At 55.5% G+C, this 26,825-nt stretch overlaps 5 protein-coding genes across 5 annotated transcripts; 4 read left to right on the top strand and 1 right to left on the bottom strand.

Moving 5' to 3' along the window:
• Positions 1-937: 937 nt before the first annotated feature.
• Positions 938-3,505, top strand: CORC01_03241 (glycosyl hydrolase family 92; the record flags this gene model as incomplete). Its single annotated transcript, XM_022614891.1, has 4 exons — positions 938-1,021; positions 1,083-1,619; positions 1,668-2,168; positions 2,228-3,505. 4 exons carry the CDS (start codon positions 938-940, stop codon positions 3,503-3,505), a joined length of 2,400 nt encoding a protein of 799 aa, XP_022478627.1.
• A 412-nt stretch (positions 3,506-3,917) lies between these two features.
• Positions 3,918-5,971, bottom strand: CORC01_03240 (uncharacterized protein; the record flags this gene model as incomplete). Its single annotated transcript, XM_022614890.1, has 6 exons — positions 3,918-4,397; positions 4,460-5,494; positions 5,547-5,634; positions 5,691-5,744; positions 5,808-5,825; positions 5,883-5,971. The coding sequence occupies 6 exons, from the start codon at positions 5,969-5,971 to the stop codon at positions 3,918-3,920; spliced, it is 1,764 nt and encodes a 587-aa protein (XP_022478626.1).
• Positions 5,972-6,923: 952 nt separating this feature from the next.
• CORC01_03239 (fermentation associated protein) lies at positions 6,924-16,610 on the top strand (the record flags this gene model as incomplete). The annotated part of the gene is made up of 1 exon (XM_022614889.1): positions 6,924-16,610. One exon carries the CDS (start codon positions 6,924-6,926, stop codon positions 16,608-16,610), a length of 9,687 nt encoding a protein of 3,228 aa, XP_022478625.1.
• A 1,980-nt stretch (positions 16,611-18,590) lies between these two features.
• On the top strand, positions 18,591-21,435 carry CORC01_03238 (translation elongation factor aEF-2; the record flags this gene model as incomplete). Its single annotated transcript, XM_022614888.1, has 3 exons — positions 18,591-18,598; positions 18,858-21,363; positions 21,418-21,435. The coding sequence occupies 3 exons, from the start codon at positions 18,591-18,593 to the stop codon at positions 21,433-21,435; spliced, it is 2,532 nt and encodes an 843-aa protein (XP_022478624.1).
• Positions 21,436-22,012: 577 nt separating this feature from the next.
• CORC01_03237 (RNA recognition domain-containing protein) lies at positions 22,013-24,466 on the top strand (the record flags this gene model as incomplete). The annotated part of the gene is made up of 4 exons (XM_022614887.1): positions 22,013-22,077; positions 22,135-22,256; positions 22,334-22,921; positions 23,118-24,466. The coding sequence occupies 4 exons, from the start codon at positions 22,013-22,015 to the stop codon at positions 24,464-24,466; spliced, it is 2,124 nt and encodes a 707-aa protein (XP_022478623.1).
• Positions 24,467-26,825: the final 2,359 nt, after the last annotated feature.

Below are 26,825 nucleotides of genomic sequence, written 5' to 3'. Positions count from 1 at the left end.
TCGTCTTCTTTTCTCCAATGAAGCCGGGTCTCGGCATTTAGGGGCCCCAGATTTCGCAGTCAGATTAAATCGCATAATGAATTGTATGTCAACGAATTGGTTCACAACACACTTGGATACTCTCACGATTCGTAGGGCGGAAAGTCTACCCTTGGCAACTCTGCTTCAACATGCGCCACAGTTTCCATGCAAGATGCCCCGGACGGAGAAATCATAGAACCAATGTACTACCAACTACGGATAGACGTCGTGGGTTGCATCCGTCTTTTCCGCGCCCCGGCCGGGCGCCCACAGCCCCAGGGGGCCAAGGGACGGCCGAGCATGGTGTGGGTTACTATGCTAACCCCCCTCGGAACGAACCAGTCAAACCACCAAGACCTCCCTCCATGGCATTTCTGTGCCGAACCGAACCCAAGCTTGTTAGCTGCAGATATCTGTTCCCTTTGGAGGGTATGTCTTGAACACTTTATGCCCGCGCTCTCTGCATTTCTCTCCCTTCCTCTCTCTTAACCTCCCATCTTCACGGGGCCATTATTCTGCTCGAAGCTGCACTCTGCCGTCGCAGAAACTCCCCTTCGTCCAGTCACAATCCCTTATTTTGGCACGTTGCTTGTCCCTCGTTACCACCCTCTCTCTCTCTCTCTCTCACGATCCTTACAGCGACGGGATCACAACCCCGTGGAAACTCCTGCAACGTCGTTTCGCACCTTCTTGTCGAGAGCCAAGTCCGCCCGTTTGGATTGGGATCCTGACCGTCGTTCGTTTTCTTCTCTCTTTGAACCATCATATTGAGGGGTCATCAAGGAGTTTTGATCCGGGGCCCAACTTTGCTCATTGCGTTGATAACAAGAGTATAAAAACATCACCTCGTCCCCGTGTCCTGTATGAGTGTTGTGTCTGCCTAGGTCAATCAAGACCGTAAGAGATCAGAATCAAAATGCGTCGAACCACTCTATTCCACATTGCATCCACCGTGGTAGCCTTACATTCCGCCGATCTCGCCAGCCATGTCTTGACAGACGTGAGTTCAAAACCCTCAAAAATAAAAGCGTCCGCAGGACCGTAGTGGCTAACATGCCCAGACCGGCTCTGTGGGGGGAGGAAATACCTTCCCGGGGGTATCTAGACCCCTGGGTATGGTAAAGCTGGGCCCAGACTTGGAAAACGGCGTGGACGCGTACTCGGGCTACCTGCCGGACGGCCACTTCACCGGCTTCTCCATGCTCCATGAGTCCGGCACCGGCGGGGCCCCCAAGTACGGCGTAGTCAACCAGATGCCGATCGTAGGCGCCGTCGACAACCCGCTCAGCCAGAACACCGACACCCGGGCCCGGCCGGACGAGACGGAGCTCGGCTACTACAGGGCGTTTCTCGGCTCCGGGGTTGTGGTGGAGCTGGGCGCGTCGGAGAGGGCCGGGATGTACCAGTACACTTTTCCCGGGAACGATAGCAGCAGCGACGGCAGCAGGACCCCGAGGAATCACATCATTGTGGATGTCTCGCACGTCTTGCCGTCGTACAGAGGGCAAGGCCTCGGTCAGAAGTATCTCGGTGGAGGAATCGAGGTCATTGACGGCAGCGACGGATTTCACTATGAGGGATACGGATCCTACGACAATGTATAGGTTGTCTCTCATGTTCATTGGGCTTTGGCTGACACATTCCAGGGTTGGAATCGTGCCGCCGAGTGGAAAGTCTACTTTTGCGGCTCCTTCGACCAGCCGCCCTCGTCTTACAAGACCTTCCTCGGTACCGACCTCACCTCGGACAAACTCTCCAAATACAGCAATGAGACAAAGTCCTACTCCTCCAGGACGCAGCGCCTAGGCGCCATCTTCACTTTTGCCGAAACTTCATCTTCCGCGCCGACGGTCGTCAAGTCTCGTGTCGGCGTCTCCTTCATCTCGACCTCCCAGGCATGCCGCAACGTCAACGCCGAGATCCCGGCCGGAACGAGCCTCTCGTCCCTCAGGACGGCAACCCGCGAAGCGTGGACCGCCAAAGTACTCTCCAAGGTCACGACGACGGAGACGAACAAGACGAAGCTAAACCAGCTGTACTCGGCGCTGTACTTCATGAACCTCTTACCCACCAACAAGACGGGGGAGAACCCGCTCTGGAACTCGTCCGAGCCGTACTACGACGACATCTTTACCTTTTGGGATACGGTGCGTCCTCTCTTGCTTTGTGTGATAGGCATCTTGAGCTCAAGTAACACTCGCTCCAGTTCCGCTGCACCACGTCCCTCCTACACATCCTCCAACCCCAAGCCCACGAAGAATTCATCCGCTCCACAATCGACATCTGGCGGCACGAAGGCTTCGCCTCGGACGCCCGCTCCTCCCTGTACAACGGCGCCGTCCAGGGCGGCTCCAACAGCGACAACGTCCTCGCCGACGCCTACGTAAAGGGCGTCCGCGGCGCCGTCGACTGGAACGACGGCCTCGCGGCCATGCTCACAAACGGGAAAGTCGTCCCGCCCCCCAACAACGACCCGCGCGACCCCTCCTCCTCCACAAAGGAAGGCCGCGGCGCCCTCCCAGACTGGCTCGATCTCGGCTGGGTCTCCTCCCCCCGGTTCGCCCGCGCCGTCACCCGCGCCGTCGAGTACGCCGTCAACGACTTTGCCATCCACCAAGTCGCGCGCGGCCTCGGCCAAGACGCCCTCGCAACCACGTACCTGAACCGCTCGCGCAACTGGCGAAACCACTGGAACGAAAACATGACGGCCCACGGCTTCACCGGCTTCCTGGGCCCCCGCAACGCGAACGGCACATTCCCCTCCCCGCCGCAGGACCCCCTCAACTGCGGCGGCTGCTACTGGGCAGAGGCGTACTACCAGGCCACGCCTTGGGAGTACACCTTCAACGCGCACCACGACGTCGCCCACTTGATCACGCTGGCCGGGGGACCCACGCGGTACGCCGACAGGCTAGAAAAGACGTTCGAGCCGGGCGGGTACAGCGGCAACGGCGCCTTTGGCAATACAATCTTCAACCCGGGCAACGAGCCGTCCTTCGGGACGCCGTATCTCTTCAACTTTGTCAACAAGCAGCATCTCTCAGTCAAGCACGCCCGCTTCGTGGCCAAGTCATATTATAAGCCCACGCCGGACGGCTTGCCGGGGAACTCGGACGCCGGGGCGATGGAGTCCTGGCTCCTCTGGAACATGATCGGGCTCTATCCGCTGACAGGGCAGACGACGTTCCTGATTGGGTCACCCTGGTTCTCCGACCTGAAGATATCGCTCGGCGGCGGTCGGGAGCTACAGATCACTTCGTCGGGCGGATCCGAGGATGTGTACTACGTTCAGAGCCTGCGCGTCAACGGTAAAAAGTGGGACAAGACGTGGGTGACGTGGGAGGACATTTTCGCCAAGGGCGGGACGCTGAAGTTTGAGCTGGGACCTGAGCCGGTGGAGTGGGCGACCGGAGAGCTGCCGCCGAGCCCGGCGAGCGTGGGTGGCCAGAAGGAGAAGATTGTGGCGCTGAGGGAGCAACGGTAGCGGCCGTGGCGTCAGGAGGAGCGGGACGAACAAGAGGTGATTGGATGACTCCCGGTTCTGTTGAGCGGGCGCGCGACGTGTTTGCATGAAGAGATGGGTGCCCCTATTTGGGCAATGGTGAACGTACGACCATCTGGATGGAGATGAACATAATCAAGGGACTGGAGTGTATACCAAAGGTTTGGAGGATCCAACCAACATGTTCAAGTAATAAAAATATGTCTACGAGAATATATCCGGTTGTATTGATACACAGCGAAACCCCCAACTGAGATCATCCTCTCGTGATGAACAATGTACTCGTATTCCTCGCAAACTCCTCGCTATGCCAATATTGCTGAAACATAGAACACGAGAGTAAGGGTATCGAACTCGGAAAAATTGCAAAGCAAAGTTGATCTGCCAGACTCCTTCAACAGGACTCGCCACCGCCCCAAACATTCTTGTTGATCTCGTCGTCGTCCCCGACACCAAAGTTCTTGTTGAAATCATTCTCTTGCTCGCTCTCCGCCCATGGCGATGCCGTAGCTTCTTGCAAAAGGGGAGACTCTTCCGGCTCGCTGTAGGGGTTATGTACACTCGTTTCCGGTTCGGGCTCTTTCTCGGCTGCAATGGGGGCCTTTGTCGGCCTAGGGGATGGGCTTTGAGGCTTGGATGAAGGTCCCGAACTGGCACGATCGGGGGACGATGCCGAGCCTGCTGTCTCGGCAGCAGCAACTTGCTTCTGTTTCTGTTTCTTCTTCTTCTTGCTCGTGACAAGAGCCGGCTCGCGAGGCCGAGGAGACACTCGCAGACGCTCAACCGTCGACCGTGGCTCGGACACGAATCCTAGGCTTCCCTGAGAGGACATGTACCGTTGACTCAGGGGCACATTTGCAGTGATGACGGGATACTGTGGTTCGTTAGCAACTTCGGCCATTGATCATGTCTTGTGAAATGTCTCGCTGCACTCACATTCCAATCGCCAAACTCCAACTCACGCGCTTTACCATAGAGTCGTTCGTCGTCATTATCCATCTCCGGCTCGCCACCGAGACCTTCATTGAAGGTGCCGTTGGCGGAGTTGTACTCTTCACTCGGGCCGCCCGCGGTTCCTTGAAGCAACGGGTCTCGCTCATTCAAGGTACGGTTCGTCTGACGGTCGACCTGGCCGGGTGTCGGGATCCAATACTTTGCCTTACCGCCTCTTGTGTATCGCATGCCTTCGTCGAGTCTGCCCAACCTGGCGCGAGACTCTTCGTGCGCCATGATCTTGTCGCCCGAGTCGAAGAAACGGTAGCCATACTTATCACCCTTGAACGTCTCTTTGGAATCTTCAATGAGATCCTTGACACCAAACGCATCGCGGAACGCAAATTTGACGGGCATTCGCGCCGATGAAACGCTATTATCGGCGAAATCATGCCATGAGAAGGCATACCAATGAGCGATGGCGAACGCCGGCATCTCGATGCAGATCAGAGCGTCCTGGATGGCAGCGGCCAAGTTGTCGGGGCTGTAACCCTCTACGTTGTCCGGGATGGCTCCCAGCCAGACGAGGATGGACAGGAAGAACCCTTGCCAATACGAGGCAAAGATGATGAGCTTAATGCACAAGAACTTGGGTACAGGACGGAAGGGCAGCAGATCGTGGTGCATGCAGACCCAGAACAAACCGAGCGAGTACAAGCTCACCGTCATGCTGATGTTATAGATGATACCGCTCCACAGGTAGCCCGACTCGACACCGATGTAGCCCTCCTGGTAGGTATCTGTGGCCTTCATGATGACGGTGGCCAAAGCCAGAATGGGCTTCAACCATGCGTACTGTAAAATGCCGCGTTTGATTGCGAGGAATGTGTGAGGATCGGATATGTCGACGCGGGGGAGCACATGGTTCAAAGGCCACAGGTGGGAGACTGGCTCCCGGCCGTGGGTCATGATAATCAGAGCGCGTTCTCCGCTGAGATAATTGATGAGGAGCTGGAAGAAGGTGTAGATGGTGAAAGCCTGGGCTTATTAGCATCCGTAGATTTAAAAAGTGCGGCCAAGCTGGTTTCACCTCGTAGATGTCTCGGACAGGGTCGAGGAAAGACGAGGCTTTGATAGAGATCATGCTTGTCCAAGACGATATCGAGTATATGGGGACCCTTTGACAGTTGTTAGACCCGTCCCTTATTGTAGTCTCGGGAAGCGGCCAACGTACATGAGCAAGATTCGAACGACATATCGCTGAAGGAGAGGCTTTCGGTAGTTTTTCCTAGATGGCGTCAGTCGTCATTTGTCGGTGGAGGGAAATTCGCCGGGGGGATAGGCAGCGTACGACTGGAGAAAGATGGACCTGTGAGTTGCTCGTTAGCCTCAGTTGCGCCAGACTGGTAGCATAACAAGTACTTACATGGCTGATAGGAAAGTAGCTACCAGCGCGGCGACACCTGCGACGATGATGGTCGCCGTGGTCAGCTTCTCGCCTGTGCCGCCCGCCATGTTGACTCGGAGGCGGGATATGGCGTAGGGTGTTGTGTTGTGTGTTTGAGGAATGTCGTCTACCTCATGGCTGTGAACGGTGTCGGGAGAGACAGAGATGGTCAGTGGAACAGCAAGCTCCAGGCCCAAGTGTCGGCGTCACAGGGCGCAGTGCGAGAATGTGTGAGGGAAAAGAAAGAGAAGAGGATGACGATGGAGGTGCTGCGAGGTTGTGATGAGCTAGCTGCTCGTGACAGGTGCGTAATTCGGTACGTATGCGCGGCTCAAGGTGGAAAGGTCAAGCTGCAGAGGCCGCACCTAAGAGAAGTGGCAGCTGCGCATCATGGCCAATGACCTCGCATCAATTGTTAGAGAGGCCCATACCGGCAGCTCCCCTGAAGCTTTGGTTTCACAGCGTGCTTGAGCGTGTGGGGTAACACCAGAGTGACCTTCCATCCGGGCAGTCATCCACTGACCCGCCCGTGTCCACCGGGATTGACGTGCTGGGGGGTGCGGAAGCTACAACCAGCTCCGCCGATGGGGCGCGGGCTGTCATTAGCGCGAGACACCCGGGCCCCGTCGTTGGGAACGCTCGGCGCGACTTGGAAATGCGACTGCTGAGAGCTGCTGGCCTGTGATCCCACCTAATCCAACCTCAACCGCATCCCGCCCATCGCACCCGTCGCACACCGCACATGCTCGACGGGACACTGTCTTACCAACTCCTCACCCGTCCGACTCTGCCTTGAACATTTGACACAACCAACGCCTCCAATGACATCTGCCGTGCACTGCCAGCACATTCCGTAACCATCGACAACCTACGAATCGATCACGTCCACAACACCAAGCGAGCGACGACAACGAAACCACGAGACATGGCAGTGGACAGACTCGGCCAGCTCCGACGTTTATGTTAGCAGCCTTGGCTCGCCAACCCTGAGGCATTGGTCATTGATCCACCGCCGTCAGGATGCCGCAAGAAGGGGGACCGAACCCCACGCCGACCGAAACGCCGGCCTTCAGATGGGAGTTCCTTGTCTACCTGGTTATATGCGGTGCTCTCGCCGTCTTCTTCCTCCTCTACTTCAACCGAGCCTTTGGATCCCTGCTCTCGTGGGGCATACGAACGTACACATGGCATCGCTACCGCCTCTACATAGACATACAGGCGCTCCAGGTCTCCCTTCTTGGCGGACGCATCTTCTTCACCGGTCTACGATATCACGGCAACAACGAGACGTTCCTGATTCAACATGGCTATGTTACATGGCGATACTGGTTACGTCGAGTGCGCGAGGTGGATATAAAGGCCTCGGCGCAGCAGCAAGCTGAGCAGGCTTCCGCCGCTGCAAACGGACGACATTCGAATCTGCCCTGCCGCGTCACCATGTCCCTGGCTGGTCTGGAATGGTTTATATATAATCGAAGTCCCGCCTATGACAGCGTTCTGGCTGGTCTGAAGGAGCCCTCAGCAACTGCCGAGAACGTTTCGACGGCCTTCGAGACCAAAGACGAAAACGCGTCGATGAGAAACCGAGGGCAGAGGACGAATGAGAAGCCGGAGCCGTCACCGGATTCCGCAGAACATGAAAAGGAGACATCTGGAGCAGCTCTGCTCTCAAGGATTGGCAATGCCTTTGGACGTCGTGGATCTTCGGCCAGTCAGACTAGTACGCCTTCCGATGCCCCGGCCGGCAGCAGCGATGATGTCCAGACGGACTCCGATTTGCCGTTCCTTTTGCAGCTGTTCCCAATCTTTGTGACGTGCCAAAAGGCAGCAGTAGTCGTGGGAAACGACAATACCAAGGCTATCTTGATTGTCAAGGCCGATGGGCTTTCAGGAGAAATTGACGCCTCAAAGACATCCACTCCGGACCCGTACAAGCAGATCTTCAAGATCAAGTTCCAGCACCCAATCGTAGAGATGCGAGAGAATGACGACTTCAAGGAGGACCAGGCAACGAGGGCGAGCCGTGAAAAACAGGCCGCCCAGGAACCTAGCCCTACCCACAAGACGTCTTTCTTTCGGCGGCAGCGACGCCGCACGCTCGGGACGTTAAGGAACCTGGTGCCGTACTGGCGGAAATCCGTCGAATCCTTCTCTCTGGGCTCGCGCAGTCCACTCACGACCGCGGTGTCCCAAATACCAGGCTCCAACCAATGGCAAGGCCTGGCCCGCTACTTGGACGAAGACGAGCAGGATTCAAGGCTGCGGTGGGCGGGCGTCGAGTACGCTGCCGAGTCCACCATAGTGGACAGTCCAGAAGGGACGTTGACCGTCTACTGGGATGTCGTAGGCAAGGTGACGGCCGAAGCCGCTAGCCGACGGTCAAAGGAGAACGCGGCGACATACATCAATGGTGACGAGGCTCCTGCATGGGGCATGAGTCTTGCCATCAAGGGCGGCGTAGTCAATTACGGACCTTGGGCAGACCGACACAGGGCGGACCTTCAGCGCGTCTTTGTTCCCAGTTTGTCAAAAGACGCCGTTCCTGCGACCCCTTTGGAGGAGGGTGCCTATCGCGTTCCTACTCAGTTCAAATTGTTTGTCGAGTTGGACGATGAGGTGACGCTGCGTATCCCGACTCGAGAAGATTCGAAGAATTGGAAGTGGAAGGGCAAAGAGCCGCCCATGAAGTCTCCGCCACAGCCGCATAAGCGGAAGCAGAGAAACCGTGCAAAGAAGAACTCCAAGACAGACGCCGCACCCACACGCCCGGGAGGCTGGCTTGACTTCACCGTGCCTGGCAATTCCACAATCTCCTTCACCATGGACATGCTTGCCAGTCCGTCGGGGTACCAGATGAAGCTCGATGTCGACCTGCCCAGCACTGAGCTCGCGACCAGCGTGAACCACGAGCTTCTCTGGCGTTCAGGGCCCCAACGTATATCCTGCGATCTATCCACACCCCTCAAATGGAACACCCTCAGGTCGTGGTACTTCGACATTGTTGCAGATGGAATGGAACTCTTTATTTTGAGGGACCACGTCTTCCTCATCATAGACTTGATCGATGACTGGGCCTCGGGGCCGCCGGCCGAGTATCTGGTCTTCACGCCCTTCAGATACTATCTCAATCTCGAGCTCCGCGACGCCACGCTTTATCTGAACGCTAATGATGGCAACATCATCAACAATCCCACCGATCTCGAGGATAACGCCTACGTTGTAGCCAAGAGCCCCTCCCTCATTGTAAACTCCTGCATTCCGATTGACAAGTTCCGACCCAACATGAACACCGTACCATTTGTTCTCAGAGCCGAGACCTTCTCGCTGTGGCTACATGTACCACCATGGAATACGCAGGGCACGTTCCTTACTTCGAAAGAAATCGGCCACGGCGAGAACTTTGAAGTTGACGGGAAATATCACTATAACGCCACTACATCTCCGGCCAACATCGATACCCTAGAACTCAACCTAAGTCTCCAGTCTCCTACAGCAACAATTTACGGATTCATTATACGATATGTCATGGTTCTCAAGGACAACTACCTCGGTGACTATATTCACTTCAAGACGCTCGAAGAGTACCAAGACCTCTTGCGGCTCAAGGAAAGCAACCCTGATGCGGAACTCGCAAATCGCCCTCCCCCGAAAAAGTCGAATGACCTGGATGTGATTCTAAGCGTCAGAATCGACGACCTGCGTCTGCTGTTACCTGCCAACCTGTACTCTAGTCAACGCAATGTCCAGGTCGAAACCGCTGGCCTGTCTCTAGACCTCCGATTTACCAACTACTATATGGACTTGCAGGTTAATCTCAACCCCCTGAACCTGTCTCTCGGAAATGCAGAGTCGGGCTTGGAAACGCCCATAAGCGCGGTCTCCAGTACCCAATTATTCATTGACGGCCTCACCATCTACGGCCACCGTCTATTCGGGCTCCCTCCCAGTGAACCGACATACATGTGCAACTGGGACATCTCCGTAGGCACCGTATCAGGAGAATGTTCTGCCGACTTCTTGACGGCACTGATGGGCGTGGGTAAAGGTTTCGCATTCGAATTCGACGATGACGAGAACGCTTTGATACCGCTCTCTTCCGTCATCGTCTACGACGTCACTTTCTTGAGGGTGGCTGTCGAAGCGGTCCGCGTTTGGTGTCACGTTGACGAAGCGGCATTCCTTTTCTCGACCGGTACACTCGATATCAAATTCAACGATTGGGCCCGCACGCACTACTCTAGAAGAGCCGACATCAGACTCCCGGATCTGCAGGTTTCGTGTGTCAATTCGGAATCGGCCATGAGGCACAAGTGGAAGTCTCAGCATGGCGTCGAAACAGACGCATTCTTCCAAGCTAGTATACGTGTGGCAATCATTGGAAGAAAGTTCCATTTCTCCAAAGAGCGCAAGCTGCAGCAGGAGCTCATCCGTCGCGAGGATCAACGGGCTGGGCGAACTGAATTTCTGCTTCTACCAGGGATCTTGGAGGAAACGCTTCCCGACCAGCTCGACCCGCCGGCCCAGGGCTTCCCGCCGGTTCCGCACCCGAAAGTCTTGGATGGCGCCCAGGGAGACCAGAGGTCTTTTGACAGTCGCTCAGCCTTTAGTCGATCTCGTCCTCTCCGCCACAAGAGCTCATTCCTGTCTACCTCCACCGCCTCCAGCACTAGCAGTGTAGTGAGGCCCAGAAGCTCAGTCAGATCAAGAGCAAAGTCCAGACAGTCAGACATGTTGCAACCGGACGGGCGAGGAACGCATCAGCGAGATGTTTCTACCTCTACTGGCCGACACTCGGCCTTTTACAGCGCCATTGGAGACTTTAGAGATGCAAGTCACCATTCGTCAGTGGCATTCTCGAGCCAATTCTACACCCCGCCGTTCCCACTTGAGAGTGTTCGACCCGACATGTCAGAGGCCGTCATGCAAAGCATTGAAGACGAGGAAGATGCATCCGCGTTTGGCTTCTCAGATTTTAGTCTCGACGACATTGACCCCGATTCTTTGGCAGAAGATCGTGCTCACAACAGCATCATACTAGAAATTCCATCGGGCGTCACTGCATTCTTGAATCCTTCAGCGGTCAAGAACGTGTCGCTATTGCTCGCGGCTCTGCAACCGAGCAACCCGGACGACATTCTCGACAGCCTACAGATATCATCAATGACCGACATCTTTGACCTCCAAAAGAAGAGGAAGATTGCCGGTGAAATCACTGATATACTCGTCAGGGTTCCAAAAGCCAGCATCCGTTTCCTGAACTCTTCCACCATCGACCGTCTTAATCCCGGCGGGGAAGAACAGGACCAATACGATGTGACGGTATCAAGATTGTCGCTGTCTCTCCGCTCGACTGATGCGTGGGAGGACCCATCGAATCCCGTTGAGAGCAACAAGAGAACGTCTGTCCTGTTAAAGCTTGGATCTGCCGAGGTCTCAGCTTCGGAACGACTTTCAGGGGCTGAAGAGAACCAAGCAGCGTTCATGGCGCAGATCGAAAGCGTCATGGTGTCACTCGGCTCAAAGGACGTCACTTACATTGACGCAGACATTGGCAGCATCAAGAGCAGCACGGCATCAGAAAAGATTGAGTACCTTGCGTCACTCATCCACAGGACCGGAGTCGTCGCTGCGGAGCTCGGCGAGGTACTAGGGCAGACGATGTCTCGGCACGAGGACCGCATCAAGCATTTTGTCTACAAGCTCATGACCGAAGGTCACCCCATTGGCGACCCTTCCTTCTTGACTCGCCCATCGGCAGTCTTGCGGTCTGCCACTGAGCATCTGCGAACATTTGATTCATGGAAGATGGCTGCGAGGCTTCGTCAAGTATGGATACATTTGCCGACGGCCTTCAAAGAAGACCTGCAACTGAGCTGCCTCGCGGCATCGGCCTCGCCGCCCGCTGATGCTTCTCAGCGCGTCATTGATGCCTTTCAACGATGGCGCAGCTGGGACTTGTACGACGTGGCTGATTCCTCACTGATCAAGAACGTTTTCGGCGCAATAAAGGTGGACGACAAGCCCGCATCGCCCGATCTGCCCATCTTGGCCGCCCTGCGCCTGAAAGACGTCCAGTTGCTCCTAGACCCTGGGCCAAAAGAAAACAGAATCGTGTTTTCCGACTTGACGACGAGGCTGGAGAAGAAAAGAGTGCCAAACGCCGATGGCACAGAAGAGATGCCGAAGAACATGACCGTTCTCAATGTGTATTGCGGCGAAGCAGCCGTCATCTTCAACTGGGAACTTTGCGAGCTAGCTGAGGATGTCCTGCGACTGTGCAACAAATCCAGCCGGACTGCCAAATCGTCTCCAGAGCCCAAGACAGAGCCCAAAGAGGATATTGCCTCGGCCAGCAAGTCGAAATCCCAAAACGCATTCCACGTTGTGTTGGCCATTGGGCGAGGCTCCGTCGAGGTGGACACTATCAACCTCAGCGCCACCTCTCTCGGCCATAATATGAAAGTATCCTGCTTGGTTGATGCGTACGAGAAGACCGGCTCGTCCATCAACTTCATTCTCAGCTGCGATGCCGTGACATCCCGCCTTCATCATCGATCGGAACTGCTGGGGCTTTTCCAGATCAAGGACCCAAGCATTATTGTTTCTCACGAACTCTTGGAGACAGACACGACATCTTGTCACACAATCAAATCGACGGCCACCAGTCGCACATTGACTCTGGCTGTGAAGCAAGATCCCCTTTACCTCGTCGAAGTTGCCGACTATCTGGTCAAGGACGAGTTGACGCAGATACACAAGCTCCAGAAACAGTTGCCGGAGTCCCCGGCGCCACCTCGAAGGAACAGCGTCAAAATTGCCGAACGTCTCTCTTCCTTCCGAGTCAACGTTGCAATGTTCCTGGACGAGTACCGTATCAGCGTACCATTGCTGCAGTCAATGACTTATAACATTTCGGGTGTTGTTGCACGGGCAGCCGTGGCCGCCAACTTTGGAAAGGAGCTCATTTTCGACTTTGATGTCAAGGAGAACTCCCACGAGGTCCGCATGGATGTCAGGGACCGACAGCACAGCATATCGATTCTCCGTATCCCGCCGACCAATGGTCGCATCGTCAGTCACATTGGACAAGGGGAGCATTCGGTGTCGGTGTTTGGCTCTGTAGAGCTCGTGCAGTTGGACGCCTCTGCGGTTTACAGCCTTCTGACAGCTCTCAACCGACCCCAGATATCAAGTGCCGTCACCGAGCTACAGGAGGGTACAAAGGCAATCCAGGGACATATTAGTGAAATTTTTGGCGAAAAGGCGACTCCCAAAGAGAAGCCATCGACCGAACCCGATTCGAATCTCATCTACACCATCCATCTCACCCTAGCCGGGATTGAAGTGTTTGGAAACACACCCCTTGTGTCCGAAAAGGATCCTACGGCGTGTCTCTCATTCAAGCTCGACAGAGTGCACCTAGAGGTGGCCAACCGTCGCGGTTCCCAGGGGCCCATACTGACTCAACCAGAACTGCACATCAACCTGCGCCAAATTCTGATCGATGTGCAGAAAGGCAGGGAAAACGCTATGAGATCCTGCGGCAGCCTCGCTTTGGGCGCTCTCATCTCTATGAATACGCGATGCATCGAGGACGGTACAGAAGAGAGGTCATTCAACTTCAGAAGCGACGGCCTGGAGATCAACTTGTCCCCGGAAACCGTCTCAACGGTGGTAGCCGCCCTGGGTTATATGGGCGACAAGATCAAAGACCTCGATACGTCGCGCGAGCTCGAGTACTTGCGCAAGATTCGACAGACAAGGCCCCGCATCGCCATTAATGATCATGAAGAAGCAGAGGAATCCGATATTATTGACTCGTTCCTGTCGTCAGTTGTCTACTGCTTTGAAGTGCGCGACACGCAGATTTCCTGGCTCGTTGGCGACCCCTCGGACGAGCTGCTACCGTTAGCGGCCAGCAAAGAAGATCTCATCTTGTCGGTCCAGCTCGTCAGCTTCGGAACACGCCAGACGAAATCAGCCAGGCTCTCGATCGAGAACTTTCAACTCCAGATGGTCCCTCCTGGCCAGGACAAGAGTCTCAGATCGCTCCACTCGGCGCTGCTTCCCGAGGTCGTCTTCAACATCGCCTACGTGTCGAACCCAAACACCCGCAGCTTGGCATTCCAGGCAGTTGGCAAGTCGCTCGACCTGCGTCTGACCTCGGGCTTCATCATCCCTGCCGCAATCCTCAAGGATTCTATCAGCCTGTCGATGCAGAACGTACAGAGAGCATCCCAAAACTGGATTACGGGGACCGCTCCGCCCAAGGTCGAGAAGGTCGACGAGATCAAGGAACCGGCGCAACCGCAGAGAAGCATACTCGGCACAAAGCGCCTGGAGTCTCTGCTAGTAGATGCAGACTTTTCGGGTGCCGTCGTTTACGTATCAGGAAAGAAGCCAACAGACGGACTGCGTGGGAGCTCGAGGACGGGGCGTCCCTCCTTGGCAGGCAAGTATGGCCAGTTCAGCACGGATGACACCGGCAGCAGCACTGTTCTCAGATCGCCAGGTCTGGCCTGGAAGTTTGAGTATCGCGACAACGGAAACGAAGACCCTTCTCTGTATGGCGAAATCAAGATTGACGCCTCGAGCAACATCTTGTATCCTTCCGTAGTACCACTCATTATGGACATGACTACAAGCGTCAAAGAAGTCGTGGGAAAGGACAAGGACACGCCCGCGGCAGCTCCGACACCGGTGGCCGCGGCGAAGCCAAAGACTGGCAACGAGGATAACATCCTTACTGCTGATCCGAATGCCGTCATTGGACGCTTGAAGCTGAACCTGGGTCTTCGGATCTGCCGCCAGGAGTTTTCGCTAAGCTGCCAACCCATTGCACGCGTGGCCGCGACAACTTGCTTCGACGACATCTACTTTACCGTCAACACGGTACGCTCGCAGGAGCAAGGCAACTTCTTTTCCATTTCGGGAGCGTTCTCCAAGCTGCAGGCGTCCGTTCAGCACGTCTACTCCCGAGAATCCACAGGAAGCTTTGACGTCGACTCGATCGTGCTGTCTCTTATGAACAGCAAGCACGTCAGTGGAACGAGCGGTGTTTCTGCCATTCTCAAGGTCAGCCCGATGAACGTGTCCATCAACGCCAAGCAACTCCAGGACTTTTTGCTGTTCCGCGAGATTTGGTACCCGACGGAGCTGCGGAATACCTCGACAGCACCGGTCGCGAAGCTTAACACGGAAACATCTCAACAAGGTCATCTAGTGCAGAGGTATCAGCAGGTGGCCGCAACAGCAGCGTTTCCATGGACGGCTACCATTTCCATCACGTCTCTCGATGTCAGCGTAGACATGGGCCAGGCCATTGGCAAGTCAGTCTTCGCCATCAAGGAATTTTGGGTCTCGTCAAAGAAGACGTCGGACTGGGAGCAAAATCTGTGTCTCGGATTCGAAAAGATTGGCATCGACTGTACGGGCCGGTTGAGCGGCTTCATCGCGCTGCAAAAGTTCCAGCTGCGCACATCGATCCAGTGGCCAGAGCGAGAGGCGGCGCTCAACGAGACGCCCCTTGTGCAGGCATCTATCGGATTTAGCCAGTTCCGGGTGAAGGCCGCCTTTGACTACCAGGCGTTCCTCGTCGCCGACATCACATCCCTGGAGCTGCTCATGTACAACGTCCGGCGTAGCCTTGAAGGCACCGGCGATAGGCTTGTCGCCATCTTTGACGGAGACGCCGTACAAATATTTGGCACCACGACGTCGGCAGCACAGGCTGTATCCCTCTACCAAGCTTTCCAAAAACTTATACAGGAGAGGCGGGCCAACTTTGAAATGTCTCTGCAAGAGATTGAAAAGTTTATGAGGAGACGGTCATACCAAAGCGCCGCCTTGTCTCCCCATCTCACGAGCGCGCCAAAGCTTCCAGCCGAAGACACGCTGTCGAAAGCGCCAATCTCACTGGACACGGACGTCGTTGTTACCCTCAAGGCGTTGAATCTGGGTGTGTTCCCGAGCACGTTTTCCGATCACCAAGTGTTCAAGATGGAGGCGCTCGGTGCAGAGGCACGATTCGCAGCCAGCATCGAGCAGCGGCGCGTCCACAGCATCCTGGCACTCACTCTCGGCCAGCTGCGCATCGGACTCGCGGGTGTCAGGAACATTGAAGCGCCCAAGACGCTCAGCGAGATATCAGTGGAAGACGTTGTCGAGAGAGCGACGGGGTCACGCGGGGGGACCATTCTCAAAGTTCCCAAGGTGGGCGCTGTGATGCAAACGTGGCAAACACCGAATCGCAACCGCATCGACTACATCTTCAAGAGCGCCTTCGAAGGCAAAGTCGAGGTGGGATGGAACTACTCGCGCATCAGCTACATCCGCGGCATGTGGGCCAGCCACGCCAAGTCACTGGAGCAGACGTGGGGCAAGTTGCTCCCGCTCACGGCGGCTATCACGGCTATCAAGGTGACAGGAGTGCCAGATACGGAGGGCGAACAGGCTGGTGGGACGTCGCAGCAAAAGATCACGGCCGAGGTCAACGTGCCGCAGTCCAAGTACGACTACGTCGCGCTTGAGCCGCCGATTATCGAAACGCCTCAGTTGAGGGACATGGGCGAGGCAACGCCGCCGCTGGAATGGATCGGGCTTCACAGAGATCGGCTGCCGACTCTGACACACCAGATAGTCATTGTGGCGCTGCTTGAGCTGGCCGGTGAGGTGGAGGATGCTTATTCAAAGATTCTGGGCTCATGAGAGGACTGGCGGCGTTGACTCATTCGGCGGACAGTTGTTTTCGGCGTTTGGGGAGTTTAGCTTTTGGGACGTAAGCTTCAGCATCACTCAGTAGGGTAAGGTACGGCACATGGAAGGGGGATACCCGCGATGGAGAGTGGTTCATCAAGTATCGACTTAGTAATCAACAGACTTAATAATCAACACGACATTATCTTCCTCCGGCGACTGACACACTTGTGACAAGCCCGCTGTGGGATGAGGCGCATGCAGTGACAGACTGGAGGTGCAAGTAAAGTAGAAAAAGAAACCTTGGTCGACGGGAGGAGCCAGACGGATATATGGTTCAAGGCTGGCGACGCCGATGAGTCGAAGCCCCGGCCGGCAGTGAGTGGGCACGTCGCGCCGGTTAGACGCATGGAGAAGCTTCCGTCTTGGTGTCCTGGAGTACACCGTAATTACAACTAACATCGACAAGCCCGGCCGGGTCTCAGATCTCCCGTCACCCCGGATGATTCGCTTCGACGGCGGGCAGAGATGTACAGAGTAACTTTGTAAGGTAGGGTGCACTCATCTCCAACGCCGGCTCCGTCATTGGATTCTTTACAGGGCTTTGGAGGAGCCCAAATCGCAGCCACGGGCGGTTGTAGTGTTGATCGTTGATCTCACCACCTCACTGTACCGGGGTGGGCTGTTCTGAGAACAGTGTGGTTTACTGTAGAACAGCAAGCAAGGCGGGGGAGGTGGTGGTTAGATAAGCAGGGAGAGAGCTTTGATTTTGCGCCTCAAGGTGGTACATTGGCATGCTTAAGTAAGCAAACGGTAAGGAAGCTTTGGACCTCGAGGAAAGAGTCCAGCTGCGTGCCCAAGCAACCAAAGCTGCTAGTAGGGCAATGGCCGTGATCTCTGAGCTTTGTCTAATTCAAACAAGAGGTGTATCAAAAGCGCCCCCAGTCCCCAATGAGAGGCAGTTGAGACGATCCGACGGGGGGTTGCAGCCTCAGTGTACCTACCTAGGTGGTGAGGTGTTCTGGTGCGAGGGGGCCAGGGTTACTGCCCTTTCTTCTCGCATAAGGTAAGGCAGCTTGCGCGCGCACGATGCCCCCTCCTTGCACAGACTGGCCGAGTGAGGTGCCCAGGGGAGAGATCTGACATTGGGCAGAGAGAGAGATACCTAGTATAAGGTAGTGCTAGGTGCTGACGAGATAGGAAGGCCGTTGCCGTGGCACCCCCATGCCTTGCCTTGGGTAAGGAAGCAAAAGGTAGAGAGAGGCGGCAGTATAAGGTGGCGCCACGGTTGTTAATGAGCAGAGAGGCTGGAAGAATGAATGAGTGGGTAGTCATCCGTAGATGAGGTGGGATTGAGAAGGTGTGTCCAATGCCCACAGTGCGTAGGTACCTAATAAGAGGACCTGAGAGGCCCTCAAGCCCCCTCAAGCCCCTCCATTTGATGCCCTGCCAAAGAAAATGCTTTGCAGCCGCTATGGTTGGAGAGGGGTGAGGGAGGGGAGGTCGAAAAAACCAGGAAGGAGGACCTCGAGAGTGGCGGGGTTTTTTTTTCTCTCACACTCTTTTGCGCTGCCCCACCTACCCATTTTTTTCTCACCCGGCCAGTCACTAACTTTTTTTTTTTTCCCTCGGGGCAACGCCTGCCATACACTGGGGCGGCCAAGGCAAGGACGCACCGCTTCCCTTTTTTCCTCTCCTTCCCTCCCATCTTTTTACCTCCTCCCCCCCTCCATCCCATTCACCTTTTCGACGATAAAAGAATCGGTAGAGGAGCTCATTAGTTCCCCTGTCGTTTCCTGGAACCGTCGACTTTCAACCTTTCGAGGCTACCTCACATCTTCATCTGTATTCCTTCATCTCTCCAGCAGAGAAAGGATTCAGCACTCTGTGAGCGCGGGGCAGATTCTTCAACCCCGCTTCGCCCAACTTCGACTACCTACATCCCACCCGACACAGAAATTTCAAAGAGCTCGCTGAGCCACCGCCGTCAAGATGGTCAAGTAAGTCCATCACCACAACCACCGAACCCAACAACATCAACTCCTTCTGCTGCTTCCTTGGATGTCTTGCAATGTCCGTTGCTCATCATCGCGATGGGCAATGGTTGCATATCTCGCCACACCGTTGGCGGAGGCTTCTGTTGCTTTGCTGAGCGATCGTCTACCCCGCCCCTCCTCACCTTACCTTCCCTCCTTCGGAGTTAAGCTCCCACATCAGCCCAAAGATGCTTCAGAGTAGCTGACCATGCCGTCACCACAGCTTCACCGTCGAGGAGATCCGTGGGCTCATGGACAAGCCCACCAACGTCCGTAACATGTCCGTCATTGCCCACGTCGATCACGGAAAGTCCACCCTCACCGACTCCCTTCTGTCCAAGGCCGGTATCATCTCCACTGCCAAGGCCGGAGACGCGAGAGCCACGGATACCCGTGCCGACGAGCAGGAGCGTGGTATTACCATCAAGTCTACCGCCATCTCCCTGTACCACAACGTCGACCCCGACGACGTCAAGGACATTGTCGGCCAGAAGACCGACGGCACCGACTTCCTCATTAACCTGATCGACTCCCCCGGTCACGTTGATTTCTCTTCCGAAGTCACTGCTGCTCTCCGTGTCACTGACGGTGCTCTCGTCGTCGTCGACACCGTCGAGGGTGTCTGCGTCCAGACCGAGACTGTCCTGCGTCAGGCCCTTGGTGAGCGCATCAAGCCCGTCGTCATCATCAACAAGGTCGACCGTGCTCTTCTCGAGCTTCAGGTCTCCAAGGAGGATCTGTACCAGTCCTTCTCCCGTACCATCGAGTCCGTCAACGTCATCATCTCCACCTACTTTGACAAGTCTCTCGGTGATGTCCAGGTTTACCCCGATAAGGGTACCATCGCCTTCGGTTCCGGTCTTCACGGCTGGGCCTTCACCATTCGCCAGTTCGCCGTTCGCTACGCCAAGAAATTTGGTGTCGACCGCAACAAGATGATGGAGCGTCTCTGGGGCGACAACTACTTCAACCCCCACACCAAGAAGTGGACCAACAAGAGCACCCACGAGGGCAAGCAGCTCGAGCGTGCCTTCAACCAATTCATCTTGGACCCCATCTTCAAGATCTTCTCCGCCGTCATGAACTTCAAGAAGGAGGAGGTCGCTACCCTTCTCCAGAAGCTCGACCTCAAGCTCCCGGTTGAGGACCGCGAGAAGGAGGGCAAGCAGCTCCTCAAGGCCGTCATGCGCACTTTCCTGCCCGCCGCCGACGCTCTTCTCGAGATGATGATTCTCCACCTTCCCTCCCCCGTCACCGCCCAGAAGTACCGTGTCGAGACTCTGTACGAGGGTCCCGCCGACGACGAGGCCGCCATTGCCATCCGCGACTGCGATGCCAAGGGTCCTCTCATGCTGTACGTCTCCAAGATGGTGCCCACCTCCGACAAGGGTCGCTTCTACGCCTTCGGTCGTGTCTTTGCCGGTACCGTCAAGTCCGGTATCAAGGTCCGCATCCAAGGCCCCAACTACACCCCCGGCAAGAAGGAGGACCTTTTCATCAAGGCCATCCAGCGTACCGTCCTGATGATGGGTGGCAAGGTCGAGGCCATCGACGATATGCCTGCCGGTAACATTGTCGGTCTGGTTGGTATTGACCAGTTCCTCCTCAAGTCCGGTACCCTCACCACCTCCGACACCGCCCACAACCTCAAGGTCATGAAGTTCTCCGTCTCCCCCGTCGTCCAGCGCTCCGTCCAGGTCAAGAACGCCCAGGATCTTCCCAAGCTTGTCGAGGGTCTCAAGCGTCTCTCCAAGTCCGACCCCTGTGTCCTGACCATGACCTCCGAGTCTGGCGAGCACATTGTCGCCGGTGCTGGTGAGCTCCACTTGGAGATTTGCCTGAACGATCTCATGAACGACCACGCCGGTGTTCCCCTCATCATTTCCGACCCCGTCGTCCAGTACCGCGAGACCGTTGTTGGCAAGTCCAGCATCACTGCTCTGTCCAAGTCTCCCAACAAGCACAACCGTATCTACATGATCGCTGAGCCTATCGACGAGGAGCTCTCCAAGGAGATCGAGGCTGGCAAGATCAGCCCCCGTGACGATTTCAAGGCCCGCGCCCGTGTCCTCGCTGACGACTTCGGCTGGGATGTCACTGATGCCCGTAAGATCTGGACCTTCGGTCCCGACACTACTGGCGCCAACTTGCTTGTCGACCAGACCAAGGCCGTCCAGTACCTCAACGAAATCAAGGACTCCGTCGTCTCTGGTTTCCAGTGGGCCACCCGCGAGGGTCCCGTTGCCGAGGAGCCCATGCGTTCCGTCCGCTGGAACATCATGGATGTTACCCTCCACGCCGATGCCATTCACCGTGGTGGTGGCCAGATCATCCCCACCTCCCGCCGTGTCCTGTACGCCGCCGCCCTTCTCGCCGAGCCCGCTCTTCTCGAGCCCGTCTTCTTGGTCGAGATCCAGGTTCCCGAGCAGGCCATGGGTGGTGTCTACGGTGTCCTTACCCGCAGACGTGGTCACGTCTTCGGTGAGGAGCAGCGTCCCGGTACTCCCCTGTTCACCATCAAGGCCTACCTGCCCGTCATGGAGTCCTTCGGCTTCAACAGCGACTTGCGCCAGGCCACCTCCGGACAGGCCTTCCCCCAGTCCGTCTTCGACCACTGGCAGCCCCTGCCCGGTGGCTCTCCTCTGGACGGCACCTCCAAGGTCGGCCAGATCGTCCAGGAGATGCGTAAGCGCAAGGGTCTCAAGGTTGAGGTCCCTGGTGTTGAGAACGTGAGTTTTCTCTTTCAACCCCCATGACTAGGATGATGCTAATTAGCTCTGCAGTACTACGACAAGTTGTAAACGCCTTTCCCACGGGTTAATAGAAAATGGCGTTGTGCCTTTTTGGGCATTTATGACGAACTGGGTTTGGTGGATGATATCAAAAATTATGACCCCGTTCTTTCCATAGCTTTCGCGTAGTCTCTGAATGAAGACAAGTTCAATATGTAACCCTGCTATGATTATATTCGTCGTGATTCCAAAAATTGAGCACAGTCTTTGGAGACTAAAACCCGCAATGAATTTTGTACGTTCCTCTAGCCAAGGACCCAGTTGCTTCGAAAATCTGCAGCGGGCAACAGCAGTGATACCTACGGGACCCGGGCATAGATCCCACTTTGGTAGGTTTAAAGTGGGCCTTGTTAGCGAGCTCTGCAAATAAAAGCTTTCAGCCTCGTTCCTACAAAGCTACCTCTGCCACCAACCTCTCCCACCTCTGGGCAAATTTTTGTTTGTTCGCGTGGCTTCTCGCCGAACAACGACAATGACTCCAGTTTGTCCACACATTACTTGAGTATCAGACTTATTGATGCGTCAGACTTTTTTTTCTTCTTCTTCTTGAATTCCATGGTCTGGCGCGAGTCCTACTGCTACGACAATGTTTCTAGCAGAGGAGGATGCGCCCTTGCTCAGGACGTGGCTCTTGAGCAAGCTACCTGAAGTGTTTGTCTCTCCGCCGACATCCAATCGCCCAACCATGCTGACTGGTTCCTTTTCCAGATCCGATACAGAGACCGACATCTTGGCGGACTATGTCCTAGCTCTTCTCGCCTCGCAGGAAGGCGACGCTGCGCACATTCGTGCGGCATGCGAAAGCGAATTGCCGCAGTTCCTCAACGCAGGTCAGCTCACCCATATTGCGCATAGATTGAACGCCGCGTCCTCTGATCCCTCGCTGACCAAGTGCTGCGCACCATAGATACTGCGCCAGAATTTGTTGACGAGTTGTTTCGCGTCATCGAGTACAAGTCTTTCATCCCAGGCGCGCCTCCCCCGCCCAAGAGATGGGCAAAAGCAGATGACCGCGCGGCGATTCCGGATTTTCCGTCTCAGGGTGGCTCGCGAAAGCGCTCATTCAATGAAAGAGGCGACACCGGCGCTTCGGGTGATGGGGACGTGGGCTTTGACGAGCGCGCATACAAGCAGCCTCGTCGGGGTCAATGGGACTCGACGGCCTCGGGTTCTGGAGGGTACCACGCGCAGCCTTTCCCTGCCGATGGCTCATTCCAGCTGTCCGCTGCCGCAGCGCCGTACGACCCAAACTTTCCGCGGGCGGCACCGCCTGGTCCCCAAAACTGGCGCGTGATATCCCAGATGCCGCCGGCCTACCCTCAGGGAGCCCCGCCGCATGGCACGCCTCAAGGCCCACGAAGAAATAGGCAGAAATGCCGCGACTTCGCGACCAAGGGATACTGCGCTCGCGGAAACTCGTGCCAGTTTGACCACGGCGTCGAGCCCATCTGGGTACCGCCTCCCAGTGGTCCCAGTGGGCCTCCCAGATTCGAGGGTGAGTTCGAAATCCGCTCTTTTCTATCATACATCCCATCCCACCCACCCGTAGCATGATGAGAAATCCGTCCGAGCATTTATGCGATGACTTTACAAATTTTATTATAAGGTTGACTACTGAAAGCTACAAGTCTTTTACCCAATTTTGTCATTCAAAATCGTTATTCAAGACTCAGGCTGACTCGCTGCCACAGACTTTGATCCCCGGGACGCGGCCATGATGATGTCGCAAAACTTCCAACAAATGCAGCAGCTCATGGAGGCATTCAATGCTGAAAGAGGTAGCCGAGACGGCCGTAAGAACCGCCGTAGTGCTAGAGGCAAACGGCGCCAGAACCGAGCCTCGTTCTCCGCCGAAGGCCCCGTCGAGGACAGAACAAAGACCACCATCGTCGTTGAGAATATCCCCGAGGAGCACTTGTCCGAGGAGGAAGTTCGCAAGTTCTTCTCCGAGTTTGGTAGCATTGAAGAGATCACGCTGCAGCAGCACAAGAGGCTCGCGACCGTCACATATGACACGTGGGATGCAGCCAATGCCGCGTATCGTTCTCCCAAGGTCATCTTCGACAATCGCTTTGTTAGAGTCTTTTGGTTTGTCGAAGAGAGTGAGCAGGCCGCTGCACGTGCTGCTGCCAATGGCGGCGAAGACCAAGAAGCCGAGCCCGAGATCGATCTGGAGGAGTTTATGAAGAAGCAAGAAGAGGCCCAGCGTCAGCACGAAGAAAAGGCGCAGAAGAAGGCGGAGCTAGACAAGCAACGCCAGGAACTAGAGCAGCGGCAGCGCGAACTGCTTACCCAGCACCGCGAGGTACAGCAGAAGCTCCAGGCTAAGCTGGCATCGAAGAATGGCGACGGAGGAGAGAATGCGGAAGACGGCTCGTTGAACTCGGCACTTCGTGCACAGCTCGCGGCTCTCGAAGACGAGGCTAAGCTCCTTGGTCTTGACCCGAGCGCGACGGATGAGCCGGTCGGCGCCTGGCATGCGAGCACTCGCGGTCGTGGCAGAGGCGGGTTCGTCCCCCGTGGCCGCGGCTATGCGCCTCGAGGAAGGGGATCCTACCGCGGTGGTGGGTACAGGGGCGACGTTCACGCTGCTTACGCCGCGTACTCGCTCGACAACCGTCCCAGGACTGTCTCTGTCACCGGCGTGGACTTTACTTCGCCTGAGAAGGACGAGGTGCTCCGGCAATACCTCCTCGCCGTCGGCGAATTCACAGAGATCAATACGACCTCTTCCAAAACCGAAGTCACCTTCAAGGACCGCAAGACGGCCGAGAAGTTCTTTTACGGTCTCCCAAAGCAGGAGATTCCGGGTATCGATGGCCAGCTCGAGTTGTCTTGGGTCGCCACACCGCTGGCGCTGGCCAAGACCGAGAACGGCTTGTCGTTGAAACCCCAGAGCGCGTCTGACCATGATATGACCATGGGCAACACCGCACCTAGTGGGTCTTTGGCAGCGCATGGCCTGGTGGACCAGCAACCGGAACAGCAGCGGGAGATGGACTACGATGTTGCGGACGATGATGACTGGGGAGTTGAGTAGGGGTTGAAGAATACCTCAGCTTCGACGAGAAGAAGCGCGTGGAGCGTGTGCTCTTTGCATCAGAGACAGGGCAGGAGGAGATGAATGGGCTCACGAATGATGAAATAGCCTGCAGTGTTACCTGTATACCATGGTAACATGGAGACGTTCCGAGTGGTGGGATGCAGGTTTGGGACGAGGGTTCGTCTCATGATGCCATCGGCCTGGTGATTACGATGGAAGTCGAATAGTGTACGTCACCACAACAATTGATACCAAGAATTTGATACCCCCACCTCGAGTCTTGTCTCCTGTCCGTAATGTGTAGTCCCGAGACGGAGTTGTCTGGTGTTTCGGTCGTTGACAAACGGCATCACTTTCCAAGCTCATTAAGACTAAGAAGCGATCTAATGCTGTGAATATGAACATTGTCTCTCTTTCCAGACAGAAAGCCAAAGGCACCGTGAGAATAAGGAGATAACGGAGAAGCTCGTAGAGGTTGGATTGTCACTGTGATAATATTGTAGCAGAGTCGCATAGCCGCGCTTGTGAGAGAGTGACGAGGCCAGTTTGAGTTTAAGAAATTCCCGATGGTAATTTGGCAATTCTCCAGAGCGTGCCGGTCGGTAACTCGGCTACCTGGTTTTTTCCTTTTTTTTTTTCCCCTGTTTTTTATAATATGTATACATGTGCAAAAAAGAAAAGAAAACCCCCTCTCTTGCACTCATTCTCCTTCCCTTTGTTTTTCCTGGGTAAATGTTGACCACTGTAAAGTGAGTTCGGGTTGATGCTTCTCTATTGTGCCTCGATATTTGAAAATGTCTTTAGTTCTTGGTCAGGGAAGCGATAACTAACTACTACGTATTTGCAAAGTTTTGATATTTGAGCCAAATGACTGACTTATCGTTCGATAGTGTTGATACTACATTTTTTGACTGGTTTGCCCTCGCGGACGATGGGATTTCCCGGCAGTAGGACTTTCATCATCAACGTCTACTTCCCACAGTCGAGAGAACTTGGCTTTCGACGCCAAATCTAACAGATCATGGTGGACTTCATAAAGCCAAAAAAAAGGTCAATCTCCACTCTTGAGCTCAATAAATGATCAAGATCGTCTGCAGCGCATCGGTGATAGTCAAAGACGGGACAGGAAGCGAGGCAGTTCAGCTGGTGTAAAAGGAAGGCCGGACCTAGCATTACGCAGAGAGACACCGGTGTCGATTCCAATCACTTTACCGCATTGAGATACGTGGTCTCGCGAGTTCAGTCCATTTCCCGGTTGGCAAGGACTATGGGCCAAGGTCCATCGGCTTCCGGTGTGTGAGTGTGAGCCAGCGAGGTGGTGAAGTCCAGAGTGGGGCCGAAGGTCCGGACCTATCCCGGGAGCATTTGGGGCGGTACGCTCAGCCCGGACGTGGATGGTTTTGCAGAGGATGTAGGCTTTGTGAGGATGCGAAAGCGGGACGTAACCAGGAACAGGATTCATGTAGGTGCATAGAGTCAAGGCGTTGATTCAAGAATCAAGACGTGGCCGACTGTTTCAGGTCCGGGAACTCGTTAGCATAGCTCGCCTGCGTATAACGAGAACGACTTGTTCCCCTCTTTCTTTCTCTTTTTTGACTCATACTGAATGGACACTGTCTTTTGGTCGCCTGTGCCTTGTACGCTACGAAGCTGATAGTTATCTCTTCCATGGCTGCAGCGGGAGTCGGGCATGGACAAGACGCATGGTAGGACGCCACACAAACGTGGCGCGAGTGGGACGACGCCGGGTCAAGTGCCAGCGCAAGGTGGATCTATGGCGGATAAGGGTTTATCAAGAAGACGTTGGTCTTGTTTGGTTCCGGCGGACGCATGAAGCAAGGGTCGGCATATCGGTCCAAGGAACTCAAGTCGTCGAGTGATTCTGTCGCCAAAGCGAGAGAAATGCCTTTGGAACAGGGCAACCCTGGACATGTCGGTGCACCCCGGGCCCCGCAAGGCCCCTTCGCTAAAGTTGGGACTTGCGCAGCTGACCAGAGTCCCCTTACCTGACCTGCCTTAGCACGCTGCAGTGGTGTGCTGGGCCCGCCTCTGCCAGCCCCGACGAACGACAGCTGCATGCTCTCTTCGTTAGCTCACTCGGACGGATGTGTTGCATGTCACTGACCGCAACTCTCCAACCTCTTTGGTTCTCCATCTATCTACTTCTACGGTTCTACCCGTACCACGGCCTTTGGCCCTTCCTCTCATGGGCAATTTATTTAGTCTCGTCTCAGACAGCCTCATTTTCGTACAACGCCAACGCCAGTGAATCACGCCAGAACCACCGGCACCCTTGCCTGACTCAGAACACAAGTCAGGGACAGGGAGCAAACTTGGGGGTGTCAGTGTCTTGGTC

Source organism: Colletotrichum orchidophilum (genome assembly GCF_001831195.1).
Source record: "Colletotrichum orchidophilum strain IMI 309357 chromosome Unknown Scaffold_19.1, whole genome shotgun sequence".
Classification (NCBI taxonomy): domain Eukaryota; kingdom Fungi; phylum Ascomycota; class Sordariomycetes; order Glomerellales; family Glomerellaceae; genus Colletotrichum; species Colletotrichum orchidophilum.
Note: the sequence above shows the minus strand (reverse complement) of the source record. Positions and strands in the feature narration are given on the sequence as shown.